A 24,408-nucleotide genomic window follows, 5' to 3' on the forward strand; every position below is an offset into this window, starting at 1 on the left:
ATCATCCCTTTCAGTGATAGACTTCACAGGGCCAGGATTAGGTCAGTGCAGCAAAATCTCACCTCTCTGTCCCGCTCTGTTTTGGATAGTCGCATGTGCCGGAGCATCTGGGACCTTTGCTCCATCATCAGGGTGCGCTCGTAAGTATAAGCTGATATGTCACTGTCATGCTGCCGTAGATATCACATGGAGTAGGCAATAAGCACAAACGAGAAAGAACCATATATTTTCATTTCCACTTACTAAATTACACCAGAGAAAGTTATCACAATATCAACCTAGGTTTTAGTTTTTGTTCAGTCATTGAGCTATGTAAATATAATAATATTGTGGATTGTAGATCAAATCCAGAGCCCTGAGTCTTTTCCACAATCTAACCATGACATACGTGTTTCCTTGAAACACAAAACAAAAACCCCAGTCTTATTTTTTTTTTAATACTTACAAGTTATTTTTTTAAAAAAGCTATGTGTGATTTTAGCACGAATATATGAACTGAAACTTAATAAAACTGTATTAAGCAGATAAGAATCTAGCAGAAATAGAAGGGCTATGGAACAAACAGGAAAGCAAAAATTTAAAACTACCACTAAATACACATCACATATGCATTGTACTTATCTAGATCAACATATGAGAGTTTTGTTGGAACTAAGGAATTAATCCACATTTGCAGCTGAGGAAATTCCCAAACCAGAAGAGGTTCTAGAATGACAGGGTAGTCTCTCCTATCTCAAACTCAGCTTTCTCACCATCTCCACCACTTCCACCTCTGCCTCAATGCGAAGGTGATACAGGAAGGTGGCCAGGTCCTTCTTCATCTGAATACTGTTGTCTTCTAGTTGGGCTACTGTGAAGATCCGTATACTGCATTTTCGCCACACCTGAGAAAGTACCACATATACATGGAAAATTAAATGCAAGAAGGCAAAAAAGAGTTATTTCTTAAAATAAATGGCACTTTTGCCTAGAACAATCTTGTACAGTTTCAGGGTATATGTTCCTAGATTCTTACTTGCCATATTATTATTTATTTACTTATTTATTTATTTTACTTACTTGCTATATTATTGTTAGGGCAAAAGCTTGACCAAGGAACACACAAAATATAGTTTAAAGGAGTTCTTATTTCATGACAAGAAAAAAACTGGCAAAACAGAAAAGATGGCACATGATACATTAAGAGGGTGCTTTACTCAGATAGCATACTGATGACATTGTGCAGACTGTAATATTTACTATTTTAAATTTCAGTCTTACCATAGGATGAACATAAATATGTATAAGATACACACACATCCTCTTAGGTTTCCAGTATTTTCGTCTTTTTCTTTTTCTTTTTTTTTTTTTTTGCAGTACGTGGGCCTCTCACTGCTGTGGCCTCTCCTGTTGTGGAGCACAGGCTCCGGACGCGCAGGCTCAGCGGCCATGGCTCACGGGCCCAGCCGCTCCGTGGCATGTGGGATCCTCCCGGACCGGGGCACGAACCCGTGTCCCCTGAATCGGCAGGCGGACTCTCAACCACTGTGCCACCAGGGAAGCCCCAGTCTTTTTTTTTTTTTTTTAATTCACTTATTAATGTTTTTTTCCAAGGGCTCATATGGAGCTCTATTAATTTGCTGAATTTCCCTTGGAAATAGGTATCAACTACAAAGAAAACTATTTCTTATAACGTTGAATCTGGAATCACGGAAAGCCAAGAATAATCCCCAAGTTTTCCAAGCCCCAACACTATAGAATGAAAGGAAGACTCTCTGTCTAGTGAACCAGGACAGAAGTTAAGAGAGAAAGACTTTTTAAAAAAGGTGTCAGAATACCTTGTGCTGTTTCAGTAGGAATGGTAAGAGCATGAGCATCCCCCCGTCATGCACGATCCACCACACATCAATGTTGCCCTCAGAAAACTGCTCCACATTGCTGGGAAAGAAGGAGATGTTTTTAGCCACCAGCAGGGCCAGATGGGCAGCAGTTGTCACTCGAACTGTGCCTAGGGAGAAAACAGAGAGAATCAGGATAAGCAGAGATGAATCCTTAGGCTTACCTTGCTTCCTACCATGTCAGCAAAGAAAGGATAATGCCCATTGACAGTTCTTTGAGCAAGGTGTCCTATTTACACAGTAGGTTATACCAAATCAAGTAACGAAAATCATTAAGAAAAATTTGAATAGCTAACAGAATTAGACTGAGAACTATGATTTACATTACTAGGTGTATTCTGATTACTACATTTCTAAGTGGGGGATATGTGAATTGGGGAGATTTTGATGCTGAAGAACAATTCTTCCAATTCCTGTGAGAATGTCAATGTGGGAGATCACACATGGAAATCTGGCAATTTCAGAGATAATTCCTAATGTAAGACTTGGCAAGATAAACAACTGATGAACATTATGTAAGGCTGGAGGGGGTGAAGAGAATCAGGTTATTACTAGCAGTAGTTATTTAGGTGCCCTTATGAGACTATGCTTCAGCAAGGACATCGTCTCTATTTTAGGAGGCTGGGGGGTGGGGTTAGGGTATATCCTCTATTTGAGCCCTCAGGATAGTATGAGAAATGTTTTGTACCAATAAATGTCTTCCAAGCTCGAGCATCTTCACTCTGGCGCCAGCCATTTGGCCACCCCATCACCACTGTGTTGTGCTTCATGCCCCCAAGGCCACATGACTGGATGAGGTGGGAAATGCCCTCTCTCAGCTTGGCGGCCACCACCAGCTGGGAGAATCCTTTCACCTTCTCTGCCTCCATTAGATGCTTTATGGTCTGAAAGAGAGACAGAATCTCAACACTGAATTACTTCATCCTGGGTCTTTTAACTTCTTACTCCTTCTCCGTATTATATTCCCCTCCCCCTTCCAAACTCTGCATAAGATCTACAGAACAATTCAAAAAGTTTAATTTATCCCAATGAAATTTTATTATCCTTTGCCTTTTTCACTTGCTAAGTGCTTACTACATATGTAGGTAGTTGTCTACATGTACTGATAGTTCCTCTACCTTTTCCTCTCTTCTGCTTTTCTTTCTAACATACCAAACAAATTGAGAATAGGGATCGTCACAAAGTGAATATTCAATATTCCTTCTTAATTGCCCAGGGTGAGTGTGAACATAATCTCCTTCCTTCCTTAGTCCCAGTCTTGCCCTGACTCATATTACTAGAAATTCAATATGACGATTCAGTTTCAATTTAGAATTATCTCAGGTATGTTTTCTATTTTTGTTTTTGCTACTTCCACATCCCTTTTGATATTTTAATGGTGATTACTTGCGAAACTTGTATTTGTTTTACTATTCTTTTATTTATTCAAGCCAGTCTGGAGATAATATTTCATTTAGTCTTACTTCACTCTCTTGGTAGAAAGGTAGAGAGAATAATGGTGTAGAAAATGGATATGATTTTCCCAAAGGCACAGATTAAGTCAGCGGTGTAGCTAGGATAATTGGGGTCTCTTGATTTCCAATACCGTGCTTTTTATTTATTTTTGTGATCATTCTGGACTAATGTTTCTTCAGCATTTCTAGTTCTAGGGTTTCAAAGCATTCCAAAATGAAATCCAGTAAAATTTTTGAAATGTAACTGAAATTTCTCCAGGGTGAGTTCTATCATTTATAATAGAGTGAAATCTACTTTCTTCTTCAGGAAGAACTTTAATATCCCATAAGCTAATCAGAAGTAGCAAAGGAATCTTGGTCATGGCACCATGTAGATTAGCAAAGAGGAAGAAAATGTGCTCATCGCTCCTTGTTGTCACAAGATTGAGAGGAACCATCACCATAGTTCAAGGGATGATTTATTTACATGACTTCTCTCAGGGCTGAGTCAATGTCTGGAGTCTATTTGGAAATAGTGCTTAGCCTTGATAATCTTATAGTTTAGAAATGCTTTTTAAATGGGAAGAATAAATTATTATCTTCTAGTTCATCATAGTATTTGGGAGAATATGACCATTCAAGTCAGCACTATGAAGGACACCTCCTAGATCACTCAGGAAAGGGATTAATTTAGAAATCCGAGGTCTTATGACTCAACAGCACAAAACCATAAGCTAAATTCCACGAGGTCAATAAGCCTTGACTCTTACCTGCTCAGCAGCTAAAGCTTCACCATAGTTCTCCAGGAAGTTCCCCACGATGACAGAGCCCACAATAGTGAGACCCTTTCCTGCCTTAAGCTGTGAAGCAAAGGTGAGGAGGCGAGGATGCTTGACATGTAGGTCTTCATCTAGTTTCAGCAGTACAAGCAACTGAGGCCTGTAAAGAGGTTGGCGGGGAAGGGGGTGGGATGAGAAAACACTCTGGGGCTGGGGACAGAATGACAAGTCTACCCTTTAATTCAGGAGATCTGTATAAAACACGTACTTTGACAGAAGGAAGAGATTAGAGAAAATGATAGGGTGCGGCTGCACAGTTATTCTGAATTTTCCCAGTATTAGCTCAAATTGATCAGTCTTGAAGGAAGAATGAAAATGGTAGAAGTCTAGATCATATAGCACATGATTAAAAGGGAACAGAGGATCAAGAATTTAGAATCAGTCAAAGCATGTCCATTTCATGAATTCCTTGAGCCCCATGATTTCCTTATCCTGTAATCAATGAAGCACACCTTTCTGTGTGGTAACTCTGTGCCAAACACCACTAAGCTCTGTTGGTTTTTTTACCTCCAGTTTTTAGTGTGTGGAGGTCCTTCTTCCAGCCGAAGCAAAGCAAATCGGGCTGCACTGAGGGACAGCCCGCGGATACCATCACCCCATTCTTTCTCAGCTCTGGGAGAAAGAGGAGAAAAGAGCAGAGACAGATTTAAACCGTAAGTACAATCTCAAAAAACAGTTTACTTTTTCTTTATCTAAAAGTAACATACACACACAAGGTAGAATATTAAAGCTCATATTAATTATTTATATGATGCTCTCTATTAACATAATGAACCCACAGTAAGCAGATCAACACTACCCTTCACCAACACACTGCACTACACAACCGTTCAGAATAAAGGCTGGAAGGGTCACTTGTCCTGCGATGTAACTATTCAAAAGCAATAATGTAAAATAGCAATTTCGATTAGGAAGTTACTACAGATCCCAAGTTTAAATTATTTCAAAAATAATTGCAGAGAAAGCAAAACTCAATGTAATCTTCTAGATCAGAGTGTTATTTATTCCTAATTTGGGGACGTTGTTAGTGAAGTCTTAGTTGTTACAAAGTTATTCAGGACTAATTTATTTTCCATTTCAGACACAATTCCTTGCCTGAAGAGATAAGCAAGAATATTTATATTTGTGTTATACTTTGTTTTTTAATTTTAATTTTGTACTGGAGTATAGTTGATAACAATGTTGGGTTACTTTCAGGTGTACAGCAAAGTGATTCAGTTATACATATACGAGTATTGAGCAGAGTTCCCTGTGCTATACAGTAGGTCCTTGTTGGTTATTTTTTTTTTATTTCTATTGGAATATAGTTGATTTACAATGTTGTATTAGTTTCTGCTGTATGGCAAAGTATACTTTAATACTATCATTACTATTTCAGTACATCCTTTTAGTTATCTTTTCCCTGATCCATTCATACTTTCTCAACAGGTTCCCTTTATGATCAATGGCTTATGTCTGTAAGGTGACTAAGAGAATTAGGGGTACAAAATTTGGGTACAGATGAATGAAGTTTCCTGGATCCCTAATGCAATTTTCACCAGGCTGGCTCTAACCAAACTAGCCAGTTTCGATAGTTTTAGCAGCAATCAAGGTTGTATATCCAGACTTACCCTTGGTACTCGATGTACTTGTAGATCATACCAGCTATTACCATAGCTACGATGGCATAATACCAGGAAGAAATAAACATCAGAGCCAGACAGATACTCATTCCCATGAAAGAGAGGGCCCTAGAAAATTAAAAACAAAAAGAATTTTTTAAAATGTTTTTCTAAGCAGCTGCAAAAGAAATCTGTGCCAAAGGTGCTTCTTAAACTGGTGAGAAATTATTATTTTTAAAAATTCCAATATGTTGCAGATAGAACTTCTATAAAATGCAATAAAAAATGAATTACTAGAAAAACTGTTATATGCTTGGATGTTGTGACAATGTCAAATTGCTATAAAGTTTCTAAATGCTTTTTCTCAGTTTTTATAGTTGTCTTATCATGGACTAGCAACAATCAATAGATCTGCACTGAGCCCTGAACCACCCTTAGTGCTGATGTTTCCCATCGCTGGAAGAACATATAAATGAATAGGGTTGCTATGAAAGTCATCTGTAGTTATGAGGACAATTAATACCTACATGGGAAAGCAAAGATGGGACGTGTAGTCAAAATTATTAATAACTCTTTGATCTTTTTAAAAAAAGTATTTCACGTGAATATGACTAAAAACTTTATGAACATTTATTAACACAACTGCAGAACCCACTGGAAAAAATCTCCCATTAGTTTCTTTACTTTACATAAGGAACTTGGAAGAAAATAATGAAATTCTTGTTTTGATCAAATAGGTAGACAACTATGCTTACTGAAGTTGCTTTCTGTACAGAATGAACTTAGTTGTATGACAAATTTCAAAGAACAAATAGAACAGTTGTTAATCTGGAGAAAATTAGGATCTAATGAATGAAAATAGAGAGTGTAAAGAGAAAGAGAAAAAGTAACAAAAGCAAAATAGTAACACAAAAAAAGTTCAGAATGAACTTTTTTTTTTTTTTTTTTTTGGTACGCGGGCCTCTCACTGTTGCGGCCTCTCCCGTTGAGGAGCACAGGCTCGGGACGCGCAGGCTCAGCGGCCATGGCTCACGGGCCCAGCCGCTCCGTGGCATGTGGGATCTTCCCAGACCGGGGCACGAACCCGTGCTCCCTGCATCGGCAGGTGGACTCTCAACCACTGTGCCACCAGGGAAGTCCCATAATGAACGTTTAACTAAAGTTAAAGCTAGAAAGAGGATTAGAGGTGTCAAGATCAGTTGAAGATCTAAATTTGTGCCAGATAAAGGTTACATCACTACCCACCACTGGTAAGTGAAACTAGAAAGGGATCAAGGAAAAAGTCGGCAAAGAGGAATGTAGCAACAGGTACATACAGGGCATATTAAAGAACCTCTAGCTGTGACAGAAAAGAAATGGAAAGAAATGGGATGGTAGCTAAAAACGTGGTGGCTCCTTTAGGACTGAGGAGACGTGAACACAACAGCAGCAGCTGTAGCAACATTTCATCGAGAGCTTTACTGTGTACCTGCACAGTGTACAGGCACTGTGCTCAGCGCTTTACATTATCTCAAAACAACCCTATGAGATAGATAATACTATTAGTCCCATTTTACAAATGAATAAAATGAAATTTTATGTGGTTATGTGCTTTGTTGAAAGTTACAAACTAGGAAATAGTAGAGCTGACACTTGAACTCAGGTCATCTGACTCCATAGCTCATACTCCTTTTTTTTTAATTTTTTTTTTAAAAAGTAATCAATTAATTAATTTTGGCTGGGCTGGGTCTTCGTTGCGGCACGCAGGCTTCTGTAGTTGTGGCACATGGGCTCTAGAGCACGCAGGCTCGATAGTTTAGGTGTGTGGGATCTTAGTTCCCCGACCAGGGATCGAACCCGGGCCCCCTGCATTGGGAGTGTGGAGTCTTAACCACTGGACCACCAGGAAGTCCCCTCATGCTCTTAACTACTGAATGAAATCACATTAAGAAAGGGAGTCTGAGAATCAAAACTGATGAAAACTGATGCGAATATGAGGATAAATGGAAAGAAATGAAGCCCAGTGCTTAGCGAAGAGGGAAACAGGCAATCAGATATGCAAAGGGTAGGTTGTTTTAACCTGCAGAACACAGCAGCCTGGAAGTATTTATTTCACAGTTTTGATCTTTATTCTCAAGTGGGTATTATAAGTTATTATAAAACCATATATAAAAGAAAACCCACAGTAGGATGGTGGAAGTTCATGTGAGCACTGGAAGTTGCAACAGACAGTAGGAAATGGGTGACCAAGAAAAAATTGTATCGAGAACTCAGAATCTCCTAATTTTCTAGTTCAATGATGGGTTCTCTCCAAATGTGGTGAAGAAGAAGAAAAAAAAGCTGACTTACCAGTGGTAGTAGCGGAACCGGGGTCTCCAATTGGGTGTTCGAAGTAATGTTTGCAAGGCACATGCCAAGTTCACGAAGAGGTAACACATGAGAAAAAACCTGGCAGAATAAAAAAAGTAAGAGGAATGACTATTACTGTAAAATAATTCTTCAAAGGTTACTTTACATAACTCGAGAGATTTGCTATATTTAAGCCTTTGCTCTAGGCCACTAGCCTTTAATTAAGACTAGGGTGTAGAGGAACTTAACCTCCACACAAACCTGCTCAACCTCCGAAGTTCTCTCTCAGTGAAAGACACAACCACTCTTTCCCCGGTTCTTCTTGGGACAATCCCGGTTTCCTCTTCACTACTCAACCTTGTTCCAAATTCACTTATCAAGTCCTACGGATTCTACCTATTTACAAATCTCTAAACTTTTCCCCCCTCCTTTCCACCTCTACTTCTAAGAGCATAGTAGAGGCTCTCATTTCTTCTTTGTTGGATTAGTGAAATAAGCTTCCAGCTGGCACTCCCAGCTCAATTTTGGCCTCCTTCTAACCTCTCTTTTATACTGAATTGATCATTATGAAACAGAAACATGATAATTTTGTTCTCAAAGGATTACCCACTACTTTCAGGTAGAAGTTCCAGGTCCTTTGTGATCTGGCTCTACCTATTTCCCCGCTCTGCACCTCTCCAACCCGCAACCTCCCACTCGATCAAAGCCAAACCTTCACTTCTCCAGATGTGCTGCACTATTTCATCTCTCGGTTCCTTCACACACATTCCCTGCCTGGGATCTCTTTGACCCCTTCACTGATTAGCAATCCTTCAAGATACAAGTGTCACTTCTTCCAGAAAACCTTTCCTGAGTCTCAGTCTTTGGAGCTCATATAGTGCTCAGTATTCACCTTGACCACAGTACTCATCACACTAGACAGGGATCACTGGTTTCTTTATCTATCTACCACCAATTCTCTGAGGTTGTGTCTCAGCCACCTTATGCTTATTCTCAGCATACTGCCCAGTGCCAGGGAGGTAGTAAGTCATCAATAAGTCAATAAGTTGAATGACTAGTAGTAAAAGCTACAATCAGTTGATAACGAATCAGAAATGAAGGCAAAGAACTTTTGAAGTTATGCAGGTAGAAAGAAACCATGACAACTTATGAAGTTAGCCTTACATGAAAAGTCTCAGGAATATTTATTATTTAGGTGAAGTTACACCTATACTTGGTTCTCTCTGTTATCACTACTGTCACATGCCTGATGGAAATCAACATGTATTATACATCACATAAGCAAGAGTAAGTGAAAGAATAACTGGCTCTTACATGGAAAGAATTGGGGCCACAAGATCCAGGGAGGCAATAAGGATTCCCAGCTCTGCAATGACAGCAGTTAGAAGTAAAGCCCAGGTAGGTTCCCCATTGGCTTTGCTGTGACCAAACACCTGTACATAGAAGGGAAATATCAGACACAGGAGTGTGGGGAGGGTTTGAGTCAATGCTCCCTGATTCCTCTATGCTATGGTTTCACAGCTCTAAAAAATAATAATATTACAACTGTGGTAGCTTTTAAATGCCTTTACCCCACTCACATGTAAACTCATACTAGAGATTTAGAGGGTCTTGTGCTAAAAACCCACGTCTTCATATTATATGATCCAGTAATTCCTAAGCCTTATGAAGATCACACTGTTTCTTGTAAAACCTGGGAAAACAGGAAGAGGGCATAGGACAGAGTCACTCACCCTCAGAAAGGGTATGATGTTATCCTTGGCTATAGCCTGTAGCAGCCTCGGTGCACCTGTGAGACTCTGAAGTCCAGCCCCACACGTGGAGAAGAAGGAGCCAATAACAATCACCCACGGGGACGGCCAAGATAAGGTACCCACCACGAGATTACCTTTCACAGCATCCCCAAACCTGGGAGAGAAATCAGAGTGAGGAAATTTGACCTGGAAATAACTTTAGACGAAAAAACTAGACTGACATTCCCCCAATGTTTTCTATTTATAATTTTTAAAGAATCAAAATTGAGATAGACATGAATAATAACAAATGTAAAGGTAGGTAGATCTGATCAAAAGGCACTAGTAGCCTATATTAAGAAAAAAAAATAACCTGTAGGGCCAGAAAATAAGCTAAGCTTTAATTAAAGCTTTCCCCCTCAAATTATCAAAATATCTACCCTGCAGAAAAACTGTAGAAGTATAGAAAAATACAAAAAAAGCAGGGAGGAAACCCATAATCATAACGTAACTGCTAACATTTTGCATACCTTGCATATTTTAGTGTTTACTGTTTTTAAAAACATAGATGAGACCATACTGCACCTATACTTCTGTACTCTTTTTAAAACTTATAAGCAATTTCCTATGTCATGAAAAACTCATGAATAAACATTTTTACACGTTTCTTTACATTATCATAATTTACATTATCCATTCCTCTAGTGTTGATTTTCTACTATAGAAAATACTGTGATTGACATCTTTATGCACATGTCCACATTCACATTTCAAATTTTTTTTCCTTATGGTAGATTCCTAAGAGGGAATAACTGCAACAAAAGGGATCAACATTGTTAAATATTTCAAAGCACTACCAAAGTGCCTTCCAGAAAGGGTATACTGGATTTATTCCCACTGGAAGTAGATGAAGGTTCATGTCTTATGGCACATACCTATTTCACACCAGCTCTGAGTATTAAAATTTTAAGTCACTGCTAACTTGATGGGTAAAACATGGTGTCTCATTGTTTAATTATTTATGGTTTTAATGATTTTTTACAATGTATCACACACACAAAAGAAATGTACAAAAACTAAATGCATATTTCAATAAATTTTCACAAAGCAAACATCCACGTAAAACATCCAGTCAAGAAACAGAACACACTGCCAGCACCCAAGATCCTCTCTTATGCCCACTCACCAGCTCTTTCTCCCTCCCCACTCTCCTAATTTTTAATGCTATATAGTTTTACCTGTTTTTAGACTTTAAATAAATGAAACAGTATATATCTTTTGTGTTTGGTTTCTTTGATTCAACATTGTGAAATTTTTCTTTTGGTACATAGCTGTGGTTCATTAATTTTCACTGCTGTATAGTTTTCCATCACATGAATACATAATTTATTCATTCTACTACGGATGGACATTTGGACTATTTCCAGATTTTGCCTCGTAAGAACAATTCCACTGAAAGAATCCTTGTGCACACTTCTTAATGCACACATGTATGCATTTGTGTTGGATATACCTAGCAGTGGAATTGCTGGTTCATCAGGTATGCATATGTTCAACTTTAGGAGATAATGTCCAACAGTTTTCTGAAGTGGTATTCTAATTTACACTTTCTATAATTTTTATATTATAATTTACCAAAGCTCTATAAACCCATTTTCAATCACAATCATATAGAAATAATAAACTGTGTTACTTATTTATTTTTGTTAACAATATTTATATAGCATCTATTAGAGTTCTTGTCCTCAAAGAATTCAATCTAGTATAGGGGACAGAAATATGAAATCAAGTAGCTGCAATACAGTATTTTAAGTGCAATAATACAATATGTTCAGTAGAGTGGCTGAACAAAGGGAGGAGCGGTTATCTATTGCGTGAGTCTGGGAAAGCTTCACAGGATAAAGGACACTTAGTCTAGTCTTAGAGGATGAATATAAGTCTGCCAGGTGGGAGTAACCCATCCTAAGCAAATAACATTGCTCCCACAAATATGTGGCTGGATGGAGAGTTGAAACAACAATATTTAACTCTGTGTTATGGCTGGAGCTTAGGGGTTTTTTGAGGGAACGGTGGGAGATGAGATCAGAAAGAGGTAGAGAGGGCAAGACCAAAGTAATGAGCATTAAGGGGCTTTGGCAGGCTCTGAGCAGGAAGGTTCTATGATCAAATTTTGTGTTTTAGAAAAATCATTCTGGTGACAGTGTAGAAGAAAGATTAGAAGGTAGTAAAACTGAAAGGGAGAGTATTACAATAATCTAGGCAAAAGATCCTGAAGGCCTGTACAGAGTGATGGGGATAAAAAAAGTGGAAAGGATGAGATCTAGAAAGAATGAAGGGTGAAATTTATAGGGCTTAGAAACCAACTGGATGAGGGAATTGATGGAAGAAGTCTAGGATGACACCTAGGTTTCTGTTTTGAGAAAGGGATGAATGGTAAGGCTATTAACTCCTTAAGATGGGGAAAAAGGGAAGAGATATAGCAGGTTTTAGAGGAAGAGTTTTCTAGAAATCTCTTGCAAAACATTTCTCTTTTTTTTTGTATTCACAGATGAAAGGAAAAACACTCAGCAGCCTTCATGAAGAAAATGAAGAAAGTAAGTTTCAAGATTTTATTTAGAATGCCAATCAGACACACTTATGTCTCATAGAGGAGATGCTAGAAACAATTTTTTAATTTTTATTTTTTATTATTTGCCCTCCTTTACTGTTAGTTTTCCAACAGCTCTCTTTACTGTACATAAAAGTCCTCATTATTCAGACAAATTCACTGCTTTATGAAGTCCTATATCCACTGCATCTTATACAACAACATACTGGCCCTTATTATACAGCTCCCTTTTGGGGACCTATATACATGTATTTTCTAATTGTTAGTTGTGATATATATCTCAGGTGGGTTTTGAGTTTATAACTGTCTTGGGGCTGTTTGGGATGATCAGACATAATGGAAGATAGACACACGATTGTTACAAAGAAATCAACTACTCACTTGTCTCTGAGAACAACACCTTCAACACATGCACCAAAAAGGACAACATTGCTTAAATCTATGATATTGAGAGTCAAGGAAACTGATGTTCACCTTCTAATATGAACACAAACACTCAGGAAACTTCTTCTATCAGTAAAATGAGTGGCTAAATTCACTTATCTCATAAATTCTTTCTTGAGTTTTAGAGATGAGGTGGGTAGATTATCTGATGTGAAGTGAGGTGGTAAAAAGCAGTTATCTTTATTACCAGGATAAAAATACTGATCACCCTTGTTCTATGGCTGTTCCTATGACTAAGACTCAGACTGGATCCATCAAAAGGATACAAACAAAGGAGGTAGTCAGGATGGCGAGGATAGTGCCAATGGGAATAGACTTTTGAGCGTCTTTCAGATCTCCAGATCTGTTTGATCCAGCCATGATACCTTTAGAAAAGGAAAAAAGAACAAGTTAACTTCTTCAGTTCCTGGACACTTTTGATATTCACATTGCTATCAAAGACTACAGGCAAATCTGGGAATCCTGAGAATATAGTTTTGTGTAAGAAAAATCACTCCCTGGGTCTGATTGTTTGTAAAATAGGCAACAGCCCATCTGCTTACCTGTGACAGATGGAAAGAAGATCCCCACCAGAAGAGTGAAAGAGGTGGTAATGTCAACAAGGACATACTCATGGTTTAAGCTGCCTAAGACATCAGAAGATTTGGCTGAGGGCTTTTCAATAATCTCTCCCTTTGGTATATAATTACTCCAAAGATTCTCTGCAGTGGGAAAAAAGGGTATATAAGCAGCAGCACTATGGAAAGGACATAATTAGATAATGTTCTAGCCAACAACATTCTAAGTCAGATTCATCATTTATATAGCTTTTAAGGGTATGTTTGCTTCTACATGAGCACAGATATATGCACATATATATCATATAACAAAGCACACATAAATAAAAACCTAATGCCTTTTCTCATCTGGTTCAAATGTAATTTGACAAAATACTTTGGTACGTGCAAATGCAGCTAAGTTTACCAATGCAAATTAGTAAAAGTTAAGCGAACTAAAGCTGAATGCCTTATAAAACCTATTTTTTTTAAAAAAAATTAGGCATCAATGCTATTTTGAACACCTTAGTGTAAACTTGCTTACGTGCAAAGAAATTTGTGGGCCAAACAGTTAAAATAGGAGTCACTTACGGAGAATTTCAGAAGTTTAGATGAGTTAGGAAAACATACATGTGGATGTGATGACATTAAAATAATTCTAGCTGTCACTGTGGGAAAAACATTGGCAATTTTATAATAACACAGAGAATACTTTATTATCTTAAGTTAAAAAGTCATTTGCTCAGCTCTGCATTCAAGAGCAGTACATTTTAGCAGACAACACTGCAAGGGAGTCCTGAAAAAGGATAAAATCACAAACAGAAAAGCAGAAAGATGTTGAATTAAGAGCTGTGTGCTGAACTTAAGAAGGGAAGTGGCACCGTGGCAGTATTGATGGACAATAGATGAGTCTAAGATGGCAAAGTCTAGGGACTTCCCTGGAGGTCCAGTGGTTAAGTCTCCGTGCTTCCAACGCAGGGGGTGTGGGTTCGATGCCTGGTTGGGGAACTAAGATCCCACAAGCCGCGTGGCATGACCAAAAAATAAAAATAAAGGCTCAACAAGATGGCAAAGCCCTCCTCAGAGAAAAATTTTAAAAATGTGTCCCCAATCCTCCCAACTCACCTGTAATGACACCGCTAGCCAATCCAGGGATGCCCTGGATTGAAGTGACATTATTGTGAACAAAGTATTCATCACAGGTGGCATTGAAAAACTGACTTGAATTACAGAAGAAGCCCCATAACTTTGACGGTACTGTCATGTTGTTAATTTCCTTAGTCTTCGAGCAAATATCAATGTGCCTTGATGAAAGGGTGCGGTTGCCCAGCATGCAGACCCTAAATGAAAACAAACAGGGAGAAGAAAGATGAAGCAAGGGGAAAAAAGTATTTTAAAAAAGAAAATAGGTTAGAAACAGGTTAGTATATAGGTATGCTCAAGAAAAAAAAAATCTCATCTCTAAGAGTTTTTACTGTCATAGATGGTTAAAGAACTAATAATGACTAGCTCTGTGAATGGTGTCTTACGTTTTCTGCCAGTGTAATCCTTACAGCGATCTCACAAAATATGTACGAGTATTTCTACATTGTGGATGGAGGAACTGAAGTTTAGGGAGAAAAAGGAGTCTGCCCGAGGTCATACAGGTGGTAGGCAGTAGTGACAGAATTCAAATAGGAGAACTGTCTGAAGATGCTGTTCTGAGTCATCTTCCAGAATTTTTAGGTTATTAACCAATTGTTAGGTCTTAAAAGAATCTTAGAGTCCGTTTGTTCTTCTTCCATACACACACACACACACACACACACACACACAAATCCACCCCTTTCTCTTTGGCCTAAGAAAAAGCCTTATGTTCATAACAACTCCCTTGAAAATGTTATGCTAAAGGTCAGAGCTTCTGTCTTCTGTTTCAAGGAAGACAGCTTGGCTAGAATTAGGCCATCCGTCTATGGCCTAATAAAAAACTTTTTGAACTTAAGCCCAGACCCAGTAGGGGTGAGGGTAGTTAAGGATAATACAAATACAAACTGCTGATTTTATTTTTTTTCATTCACCCAGAGATATAAATATGAATAAAGGAATAATACACCCACAGTTAAAAATACCTCACAGGAGGAAAAAAGCTTTTCAAATCTGCAAAATGATAGCATACATATGCAATAAGCCATGTACCCATTACTTAGCTTCAACAACTCTCAACATTTCCCAGTACTGTTTCATGCATTCCTCTAGGTTTTTTGGCTTGTTCTGCTGAAATATTTTAATGAAAATACCACACATCATGAACTTTTGCCCACCATAAAAGAGGAAAAGCATCAAAGGAGAACTTGAGGCAAAATGGAATTTCCCAAGTTAAGATACAGGCAGAATGTAGCCTTCAAGTGGGTCTCCAGTTGCTTGGCAGCCCCTAGACAAGCAGACTGAAAATTTATGATGGAATCTATTACTGAATCATTTAGCATAGCAGAAGAAACACTGAACTGGGAATCAGGAAATCACAGGATCCATTTTCTTGCTCTGACAATTATTAACTTTGGGGCAGGTCATTTAACCTCTATGGACCTGTTTTTTCATCTTCAAAAATCTATCTTTCTGTAATCAGGTTAAATCAACATAAGACTGACGAGTTTGATCCCTGAGTGATCAGGATGACTCTTCAAAGACAGTCACTGTAATAAGGTGACAAACAACACTCAGTGCGTCTAGTCCCTATGCCACTAGTCAAATGGAAAACAGGTGAGCCTGTGAGTCACGCAGCTGTACAAATCCATTTCTACTTCAAAAAGTATACCTTAGCTTTGCGCAGTGGCAGTATCGTAGCCAATGAGGTTTATCTGAGGCGCGATTATTGCTAATTGAAAAAATATACCTTAAGGTACCTGTACTACTTATGGTATGTAATATAATATATATATATAAAGATATATACGCAAAAGATGTGACATTTATTTCCCTTTATTTTATGACTAGAAAGTTCATTACTGTACTAACAGCAGAACAAAAAATTTAATTATAAATATTTAGGTAGGAATCTAGGTTTCCTTGATCTCTTGATTCTTCATCAATAAAAGGAATCTAACCTTTAAATACTTTATAAAGGTTGCTGGCAAAACTACGCTGTTTGAAAAGGCCTTTATGAATAGTTCAAATATGCATAATCATTATCAGGAGGTTTTGAAAACCCACTATCTATATCCAAATGACTGCCGTGGCTGCCAGTTGTATACTTGGGACACAAGGAAGAGGATCAACACGACACAATTTGCTGGGAGGCTTCCCGCACAGACGCTAACTGGGCTTATCCAAGAGGGAAATCTCAGAGAAACTGTGAGATTCTGACTTGAAATGATCACATCACCAGGTACTGTTAATGACTACCAAATAATGATGGCTAGTCAGAGAGACACGTACGGGAAGTGTGGAGGGGCAAAAGAAGACTTGATGGCTCCAGCATAGATGGCCAAGATGGACACAATGACACAGGCCAGAAAGAGCGAGGCAAACTTGTTCACATAGCGTACACCGATGAATACCACCAATACCATGAGGACCAAGAAGGCTGTGCCGTAGACACGCATGTTATTTAGCATGGCTGCTGACTCCTTGAGTGCATCGTCACTATGAAAGATGGCAGCTTGGGGGACAATATATACCTGTTAGGCAAAAGAAGCAGAAAATAAGGTCATTTCAAAATAATCAAATAAAAGGGCTGTTGTAGTTTGCATTTACTTTCACGAAGGAAAGCAAAACTGAGACAGAAAATGACTGGAGACATAGCCTAATTCATATTTCGATCTAAAATGCCTACAGAAATGAGATATCATGGATTTTTTTAAAAGTCTACATGCCAGGGCTTCCCTGGTGGTGCAGTGGTTAAGAATCCGCCTGCTAATGCAGGGGACATGAGTTCAAGCCCTGGTCCAGGAAGATCCCAAATGCTGCGGAGTAACTAAGCCCGTGCACCACAACTACTGAGCCTGCGCTCTAGAGCCCAGGAGCCACAACTACTGAGCTCACGTGGCACAACTACTGAAGCCCGCGTGCCTAGAGCCTGTGTTCCACAGCAAGAGAAGCCACCGCAATAAGAAGCCCATGCACTGCAACGAAGAGCCAATGCAGCCAAAAATTTTAAAATAAATAAATAAATAAAATAAAGTCTATGTGCCATTCTGAATACTTACACTCCCAAATGGAAAAACAAGGAATGTGTTAATAATTTATTTAAAGTGTTATACAAAATAATTGTAATGATTATCTTGAGTCCTACTTCTGCTATCGTTACTTTAAATAGTAAGAAATATATCCTAGTGAATAAATAAAAGAAAAACATTTTGTTTCATTGGGATAAAGACATCAAAAGAGATAAACTTTCTTTTACTTTTCCCCCACTAGCCAAAGTCTTGCCTCTGAGACTTTAACTTTTTGGTTGAGGTGGCAGGGTGCTGGTGATTTGGTGGAGGGGAAGGAGTAGGCAAGGCAAAAGATAACCTCAACCTTTCTTACTCATTCACAGTACAAGGTCAATAACAGGTTAGCAGTCAATCACTTGATTGATTCCTGTAGCTGATTTCTCAGAAGCTTTGATATCCAATGGCAAAATAAATCCAAATCTATATCTTTTCTATACTTTAGACCATAATTAAGTCATTACTCACCAGAAAAATTTCAATGGCACCAAGGATATACATGGCTGCTGCAAATGTGGTACCAAGATAAAAGCAGAGGCCAACAGCCCCACCAAACTCTGGGCCCAGTGCTCGGGAAATCATAAAGTATGAGCCCCCAGCTAAAAGGCAAAACAGAAGGTGAACAGGATAAAAAAAAAAGTATGTAAGTAACAGGAATGTAAACAAGTCGCATAAAAGGATAAATGTTTCAGGCTTTTTGAAAACCCTGAATATGATAAAAAGTAGATTTCCTGGTAGGGAGTAAAAGACGAAACCTGCATACTGCACATCTAATGTTACACATAAATCAGCACAATTTGTCAGTATTACTTAGAAAAATATCAGAGGATATTTACTACAGGCATGAGATAGATGAATAAAATATATATTCTAAGTAAAAGAAGCTAAGAATGCAGTAGAAATTACGGATTCTAGCTTAAAACATACAGAGAGTTTTAAAAGAAGGTATTCTGAAGTCAAATAGTGTTAGTGCCTGTGGCCACTAACTAAATAGTATTCTGTGCCTTGGAAGTTTGCACCTCTGGCTTTATAGTAGAAATATACAGTAATCAATGACAATCCCTGAAATCCAGCCTTAGCTACTGACCTGGCACCACTCCATTAGTGGCAATGGCACTCATGGAGATAGCAGTCAACATTGTCTGTAAAGAAAGAGAAAGGAGAAGACTGTTACTGTATAAAGACGACATTTCTGTACTACTTTCCCATCTGTGGACCTCAGAGCACTTATCAAATATTTAATTCTACCTACTTTTATGGAGGGAGTTGCCTGTCATACCAAATGGTATGCAAATGAGATGTGCTTCAACACGCTACACTAGTCACACTACTGGTGTCTTGAGTACTCTGTTAAAACGCTCCTACATCGTAATCAGTAGGTTAGGTGCTATTGAGAACCACTGATCTCACCCTGGTCTCCTAGTTAAAAACTTGGTAAACAGATTGGAAACTGACTAAAGACTGGCTACAATAACAAGAATAATATTCAGTAAGAAGGGGAACCACTGAAGACTTCTGAGATCATGAGAACTGTATTTTAAAAACATTACCTGATAGCAGCAGAGTACAGAATGGATTGAAGATAGGAAGTAGATGGAGGCAGAGTGACTTGTTAGTAGGCTATTGTGGTAGTTCAGTGAGAGGTAAGGACTGCAGTGGTAGAAGTGGGAATATAAAGACAGCGTTGAACAAAAGAGATTTCAGAGGGAGACCTGACTGGCTTTGATAGCTGATGAGATATGAGAGGCAATCAAGGAGCCAAATACGGCCCTGAAGTTTCAAGACTAAGAAACAGGGGGAAAAAATGGTGGTACCATTAAGTTATTAATGATATGGACTATGTCCTCTTACCCTGCGTTACATGGCACTCAGTTGAGCACAGGGAGTGTATAATGGTGATAGTAATAAAAGAGGTCTGTAGACGGCTTAATAATAAAATAAAAATTTTTATAATAATCTATCAACTTACAATAAAATTGAGAGATGTGGCTGGGATACACAGATAAGAGGAGTTTAAATTAAAGGAAGACCAGAATGTTCTCAGTATAATGGAAAGAAGAACTGGAAAGAACACCCCAATTTCTGGGGAAGGGATAACGGATGAGACTGCAAAACAAAACGAATACCTCTTACCCGCAAACAACAACCAGCTTTGTTTATTGGTACCACACTGGAGTAGCACATCACATTTTCTAACATACTTTCTGTCACAACACTAGTGTTATCGAGTTCAAATGGTTTGTATTCTGAATTTTTTGAAGTCAGGGACAGTATCTTCTACTTCCTACAGAAGTCTTTCCTTGTAATTTTGAGTACATCATATTACAGATATAAGCAGTGAATAACTGACACTAAATAACTGAAAATCCTTTAGATTTTAGTATCAAAATAATCTCCCCTGTTGAGATCATGAGTCTTTCCCCAGTACGTATTCTTTCTTTTATGCCCAAATAGGTTAAGCATGATACTCTTGAGCTCTTGCAATGTTCCAGGTGATCTTCAGGGGCCAACTCAGGACTTACACAACAGCAGCAGATAAGGACAATTGCAAAGGCCTGCAGAACTCCAGCTGTGCCCACCACCCATGTAAGGCGTAGAAACAGGATCACTCCAAAAATATTTTGTAGACATGGGAGGTAAACACCCATGAAAGTACCCATTTGGGGGGTCTGGAAAGAAAGATGTTGACAAAAGAAAAAAATCATGTAGTCATCTAGAAGAGATGATTCATCCCTTTACTTTTATATAAAAACTTGTACCCTATCATTTTAATTGCAAAGCAGAGATGATATGTTTATGCAGCATTTTTAAATAGGCACATATAAAATCTCCATCTTAATAAATGTTTATCACCATACTTTTTATTATTCCTAGAGATATACATTTTAACTTTACATAGCTCTCCACATATTTTTACATAAGCATCTGATCACAAATAAACTTTTAAGTGCATCCCCAACAACTTAAAAATTTCTGTTCTTCAGGCCAATAGCTTTTTCTTTAAAAAAAAAAAAAAAGGATAATGATTTGATGGAATTCCTTCAGAATTTGGCATAAATCTTTCATAGTAGTTGGTAAACGTAGTTGATAAAATACATCTGAGGGTCGTTTTACTCCTGAACAACCAGAAAGCTTACTTGTAATATTCTTCCATATTTTCATGTTGAGAAAAACTGATATTTGGTCTTTGAAAAACCCAACAGCTTCACAACAGAAAGATGGCATCAGTAGATGGGTGTGGACACTTTTCTTTTGAAGTGCTATTCCCTCTCCCCGGAATGCCTGTCTCCCAGCTGCTAATTACACAGCTCACTCCCTCACGTGCCTGGCATATACCAAGCGTTCAGTAGTTCTTGAGCACAGAGCGATGCCCTGGACATTTCCTCCTTTCTTGTATATGGGGCTCTTTTTATTTGTCCTTGTTATTCCAAGGCCTCACCTTGGTGGGCTTCTTTTTCCCTTCAGTGATGTTCTCTGCCTCTTCATGTTCCTTTGCTCCTTGCGTCAGGTTAGTGTAATTGGCCAAGCGGCTGAGGAGAGAAGACACCTTTGGTCTGGTGTCCATTTCTTCCTATAGAGCCAGAAATAAGAAAGAAAGAAATACTGAAGAACACTGGGAATAAGCATCAAAATGATCCCTCTCCCAGAAAACTACAAAGTAAATAAGAAAAAATTTCACAGGTAAACATTTTAAGAAAATTTATCAATGAGACGTTATTCTCCCCCCATATTATAATATGTAATCAGGGCTACACACATTCTTATAAAATTCTTAAATGAAAAGCTTTATGATTCTTTCTAATAGCTTAACTTTACAGAAAACACAAAACCACACTGGCCCCTACAGACAACTGTAACCTCATAAAGAACACTGATAACATAATCTTTAACTACAGTACTACTAACAGTCTACTAACATTTATAGCTATTATTTATAGCACCAAGCATGGACAGGTCAATGAAAATCTTTTGTGACTGAACCAAATATTCACCTCAGACCTTTTCTTGAAGAAAGTTAAGAGAAAATATCATTTAAAAAATAGGAACACTGAGGAAAGTGGCACTTGAATCACTGTCAAAGTAAGACAATGCAGTGCTGGACTAAACCAGGCTCCTTTCAACAACCAGGACACAGATCCCCTCAGAGTCCACGCTACCTTAGTCGGATGAGACATTCAGGTCCTCTTAATCCAGCAGCCTGCTTCCCACCCTTATTTTTGGTTAGTAGTTCTAAGGTAAATGACATTCATCCCAAACACAGAGTCGAAAAATTTTGTACTTAGTAGATTATTACAACACAGAGATTTAAATACTAGTTAAATTAGACAGCAAGGTTATCCACATGCCTGTGATGTCAACATTCCTCTTTATTTCATAGAAATTTGACTCAATGGTTATTCATTAATTAGCAATAATTAGATTATATAGATTAAATCAACTACAATGACAAGCTATAGTAAGTACTGTATTTTAACAGTTAGTTATTAAATTATCCAACCTGTACTGTTTTAAAACTAAATGGGGTGGAAAACAGCGATCTTGAAATTTCTGTTCCTGAAATCTCTGCCCTAGTTTTCTCCCAAATATTACCTCAAAGAGTGCCAAATTTTTATCAAAATATTCATCTCCTTCTTCATAATTGGAATTGTTAAGATAAGCATTTCGAGCTTTCTTATGTCCATCATCTGGAAAAAAATGTAAATCAAGTTAGTTTCTCATTGGTACTGAAGAAGCATCAGCACCAAATGTTCCCCCTGTAATAACAGAACCCATTTTCATATTCATATTTTCATCTGAGAATGGCAGAACTCAATCAGCATTGCTTGGAGAATGTGACTCCCTCTTGAACAAGAGCAAAAGCAAATTTCTAAGAAGTAAACATGGGTCATTCCTTTTCTTAACAATACGAAGACCTCTAGAAACACTATTCGTTTAAGATCCTAGCCTATAGAGACCCTACTCTTAATGTCACCCAAATCTAGGATGAAAAAAAAATAGTCACTGAGTACCTGCTCAGTGTACAACACTGTGCTAGACAAGGGCTACTTTCCACACTGTTGCTGTGGATAATGGCAATAAAAGCCCTCTGCCTTCAGGGCTTTTTTTGTACAAACATTTGCCACCTATCTTTTTATGTTAAAAGAGGCACCCCACAAGAATTTGGTGAACCTGCTATAAGGAAAAAAAAAAAAAAGAGAGTGAGATTGGGTTCCCTAAAACAGTAGAGTTTCTGTTGTTTGAGTGCTTTCTTAACTTTGGTTCTTTATTGTAAAAGTTACATAGTTCTAATTGTCTGGCAGAAGAGAAAGAGAGAAAATTTTTTAAATTGTGTAAATGTCATTAAAAACTAAGATTTTAGGGACCTCGCTGGTGGTACACCAGTTAAGAGTCCGCGCTTCCTCTGTAGAGGGCACGGGCTCGATTCCTGGTCGGGGAACTAAGATCCCGAATGCAGCACGGTGCGGTCCAAAAACAACCCCCCCCCAAAACCCTAAGATTTTAAATGTTGAAGAAACAGAGGTCAATACAAAAATTAAAGAAATTAATTTAAAGTCCTATAACCTTAAATATGTAAGATGAGCTTGGGAAATAGCCAACAAGCTATCAAAATAACTGAGTCATGTCAAAGGACAGAAGAACCAATCTGAAGGGGTTCTCACTGGCTAAAAATGGGATAATGTGAATATTAAAAATATATAATGCAATGAGGTCTTCCCTGGTGGCGCAGTGGTTGAGAGTCCGCCTGCCGATGCAGGGGACACGGGTTCGTGCCCTGGTCCAGGAAGATCCCACATGCCGGGGAGCGGCTGGGCCCGTGAGCCATGGCCGCTGAGCCTGCGCGTCCGGAGCCTGTGCTCCGCAAGGGGAGAGGCCATAACAGTGAGAGGCCCGCGTACTGCAAAAAAAACCAACTAGTCCCCTTCGCAGAGTTGCTATGGAAACAACATCGAAGTCTGAAAAATAATAAATGTAAAGAATTAAGCAATTATCCTGTCTTTCCTGTACCAACTGTATTTCACAGTAACTAGTTAAAGAAATTTTCATTATAGAAACATTCTGGCGAATAAATGCAGATGGAATGATATAATTAGAAAAAAATCACCCATTTTCCACCCCTAATAAAATAATGGTTATGAACAGTGATCATCAATGGTTGCTAAAACCATTAGGTGAAAAGCTGAGGCATAACCCACTAATCAATCTGGAACCCACTGATCAACCTGGAACTCACTGATCAATCTTAACATCACTAAAAGTGGGACAACACAATCTGCTAATGTAATACAATGAAAAATACACTGTGCAACTTATGATGTACTCTTACCCAAAGAATGGAAGCTGAATTTAACCAAGCCTCTAAATGTAACTACCAGTTCACAGAAAAAAAAAGGAGGCACATATTAAACTTCACCACAAAGATGTAGTCATCAAATTCAGAATGTGGAAGATTCCACATGACAAATAATCTGATTTTGTCAACAAATAAATGGCATAAACGAAAACAGGCGAACTCATAAATTAAGAGACTTAAGATGACATACCACATCAATTGCAAGGTGTGAAACTTGTTAGAATCCTGACTCAAAACAAACGTCAGGAAACAGAGGAATATGAATATGGACTGGTTATTTTTTTTAAAATGGGTAAGTAAAATCATATGATGTCTGGAATTTAAAATATTCTGGGAAAAAATCTGGTGGGCGCTTGAAAACAGATCTGCAACATTGCTGAAACTGGGTGGTGGGTTCACGGAGGTTTATTATGCTATTCTATTTACTTTTCTGTACCTCTGGTAATTCCCATAATAAAAAGCCATAA

General features: G+C 38.2%; 1 protein-coding gene and 1 pseudogene across 4 annotated transcripts in view; one reads left to right on the plus strand and one right to left on the minus strand.

The window, feature by feature from the left end:
* Positions 1 to 24,408, minus strand: part of SLC12A6 (solute carrier family 12 member 6) — an 87,725-nt gene that overhangs the window by 5,115 nt on the left and 58,202 nt on the right. For all 4 annotated transcript variants that reach the window (XM_032620929.1, XM_032620938.1, XM_032620954.1 and 1 more), the window contains 20 exons: positions 22,180 to 22,274; positions 21,029 to 21,160; positions 20,112 to 20,258; positions 18,677 to 18,731; positions 18,058 to 18,188; positions 16,814 to 17,055; positions 14,525 to 14,739; positions 13,406 to 13,564; positions 13,130 to 13,228; positions 12,801 to 12,858; positions 9,812 to 9,986; positions 9,393 to 9,511; positions 8,079 to 8,177; positions 5,760 to 5,879; positions 4,657 to 4,761; positions 4,081 to 4,249; positions 2,566 to 2,761; positions 1,818 to 1,987; positions 753 to 884; positions 63 to 170 (listed from right to left, as the gene is read on the minus strand). In XM_032620929.1, the coding sequence (XP_032476820.1) occupies positions 63 to 170; positions 753 to 884; positions 1,818 to 1,987; positions 2,566 to 2,761; positions 4,081 to 4,249; positions 4,657 to 4,761; positions 5,760 to 5,879; positions 8,079 to 8,177; positions 9,393 to 9,511; positions 9,812 to 9,986; positions 12,801 to 12,858; positions 13,130 to 13,228; positions 13,406 to 13,564; positions 14,525 to 14,739; positions 16,814 to 17,055; positions 18,058 to 18,188; positions 18,677 to 18,731; positions 20,112 to 20,258; positions 21,029 to 21,160; positions 22,180 to 22,274 (2,726 nt within the window). The remainder of the gene's footprint in view (positions 1 to 62; positions 171 to 752; positions 885 to 1,817; positions 1,988 to 2,565; positions 2,762 to 4,080; positions 4,250 to 4,656; positions 4,762 to 5,759; positions 5,880 to 8,078; positions 8,178 to 9,392; positions 9,512 to 9,811; positions 9,987 to 12,800; positions 12,859 to 13,129; positions 13,229 to 13,405; positions 13,565 to 14,524; positions 14,740 to 16,813; positions 17,056 to 18,057; positions 18,189 to 18,676; positions 18,732 to 20,111; positions 20,259 to 21,028; positions 21,161 to 22,179; positions 22,275 to 24,408) is intronic.
* On the plus strand, positions 16,197 to 16,327 carry LOC116750156 (annotated as a pseudogene).

Source organism: Phocoena sinus, chromosome 2 (genome assembly GCF_008692025.1).
Source record: "Phocoena sinus isolate mPhoSin1 chromosome 2, mPhoSin1.pri, whole genome shotgun sequence".
NCBI lineage: Eukaryota > Metazoa > Chordata > Mammalia > Artiodactyla > Phocoenidae > Phocoena > Phocoena sinus.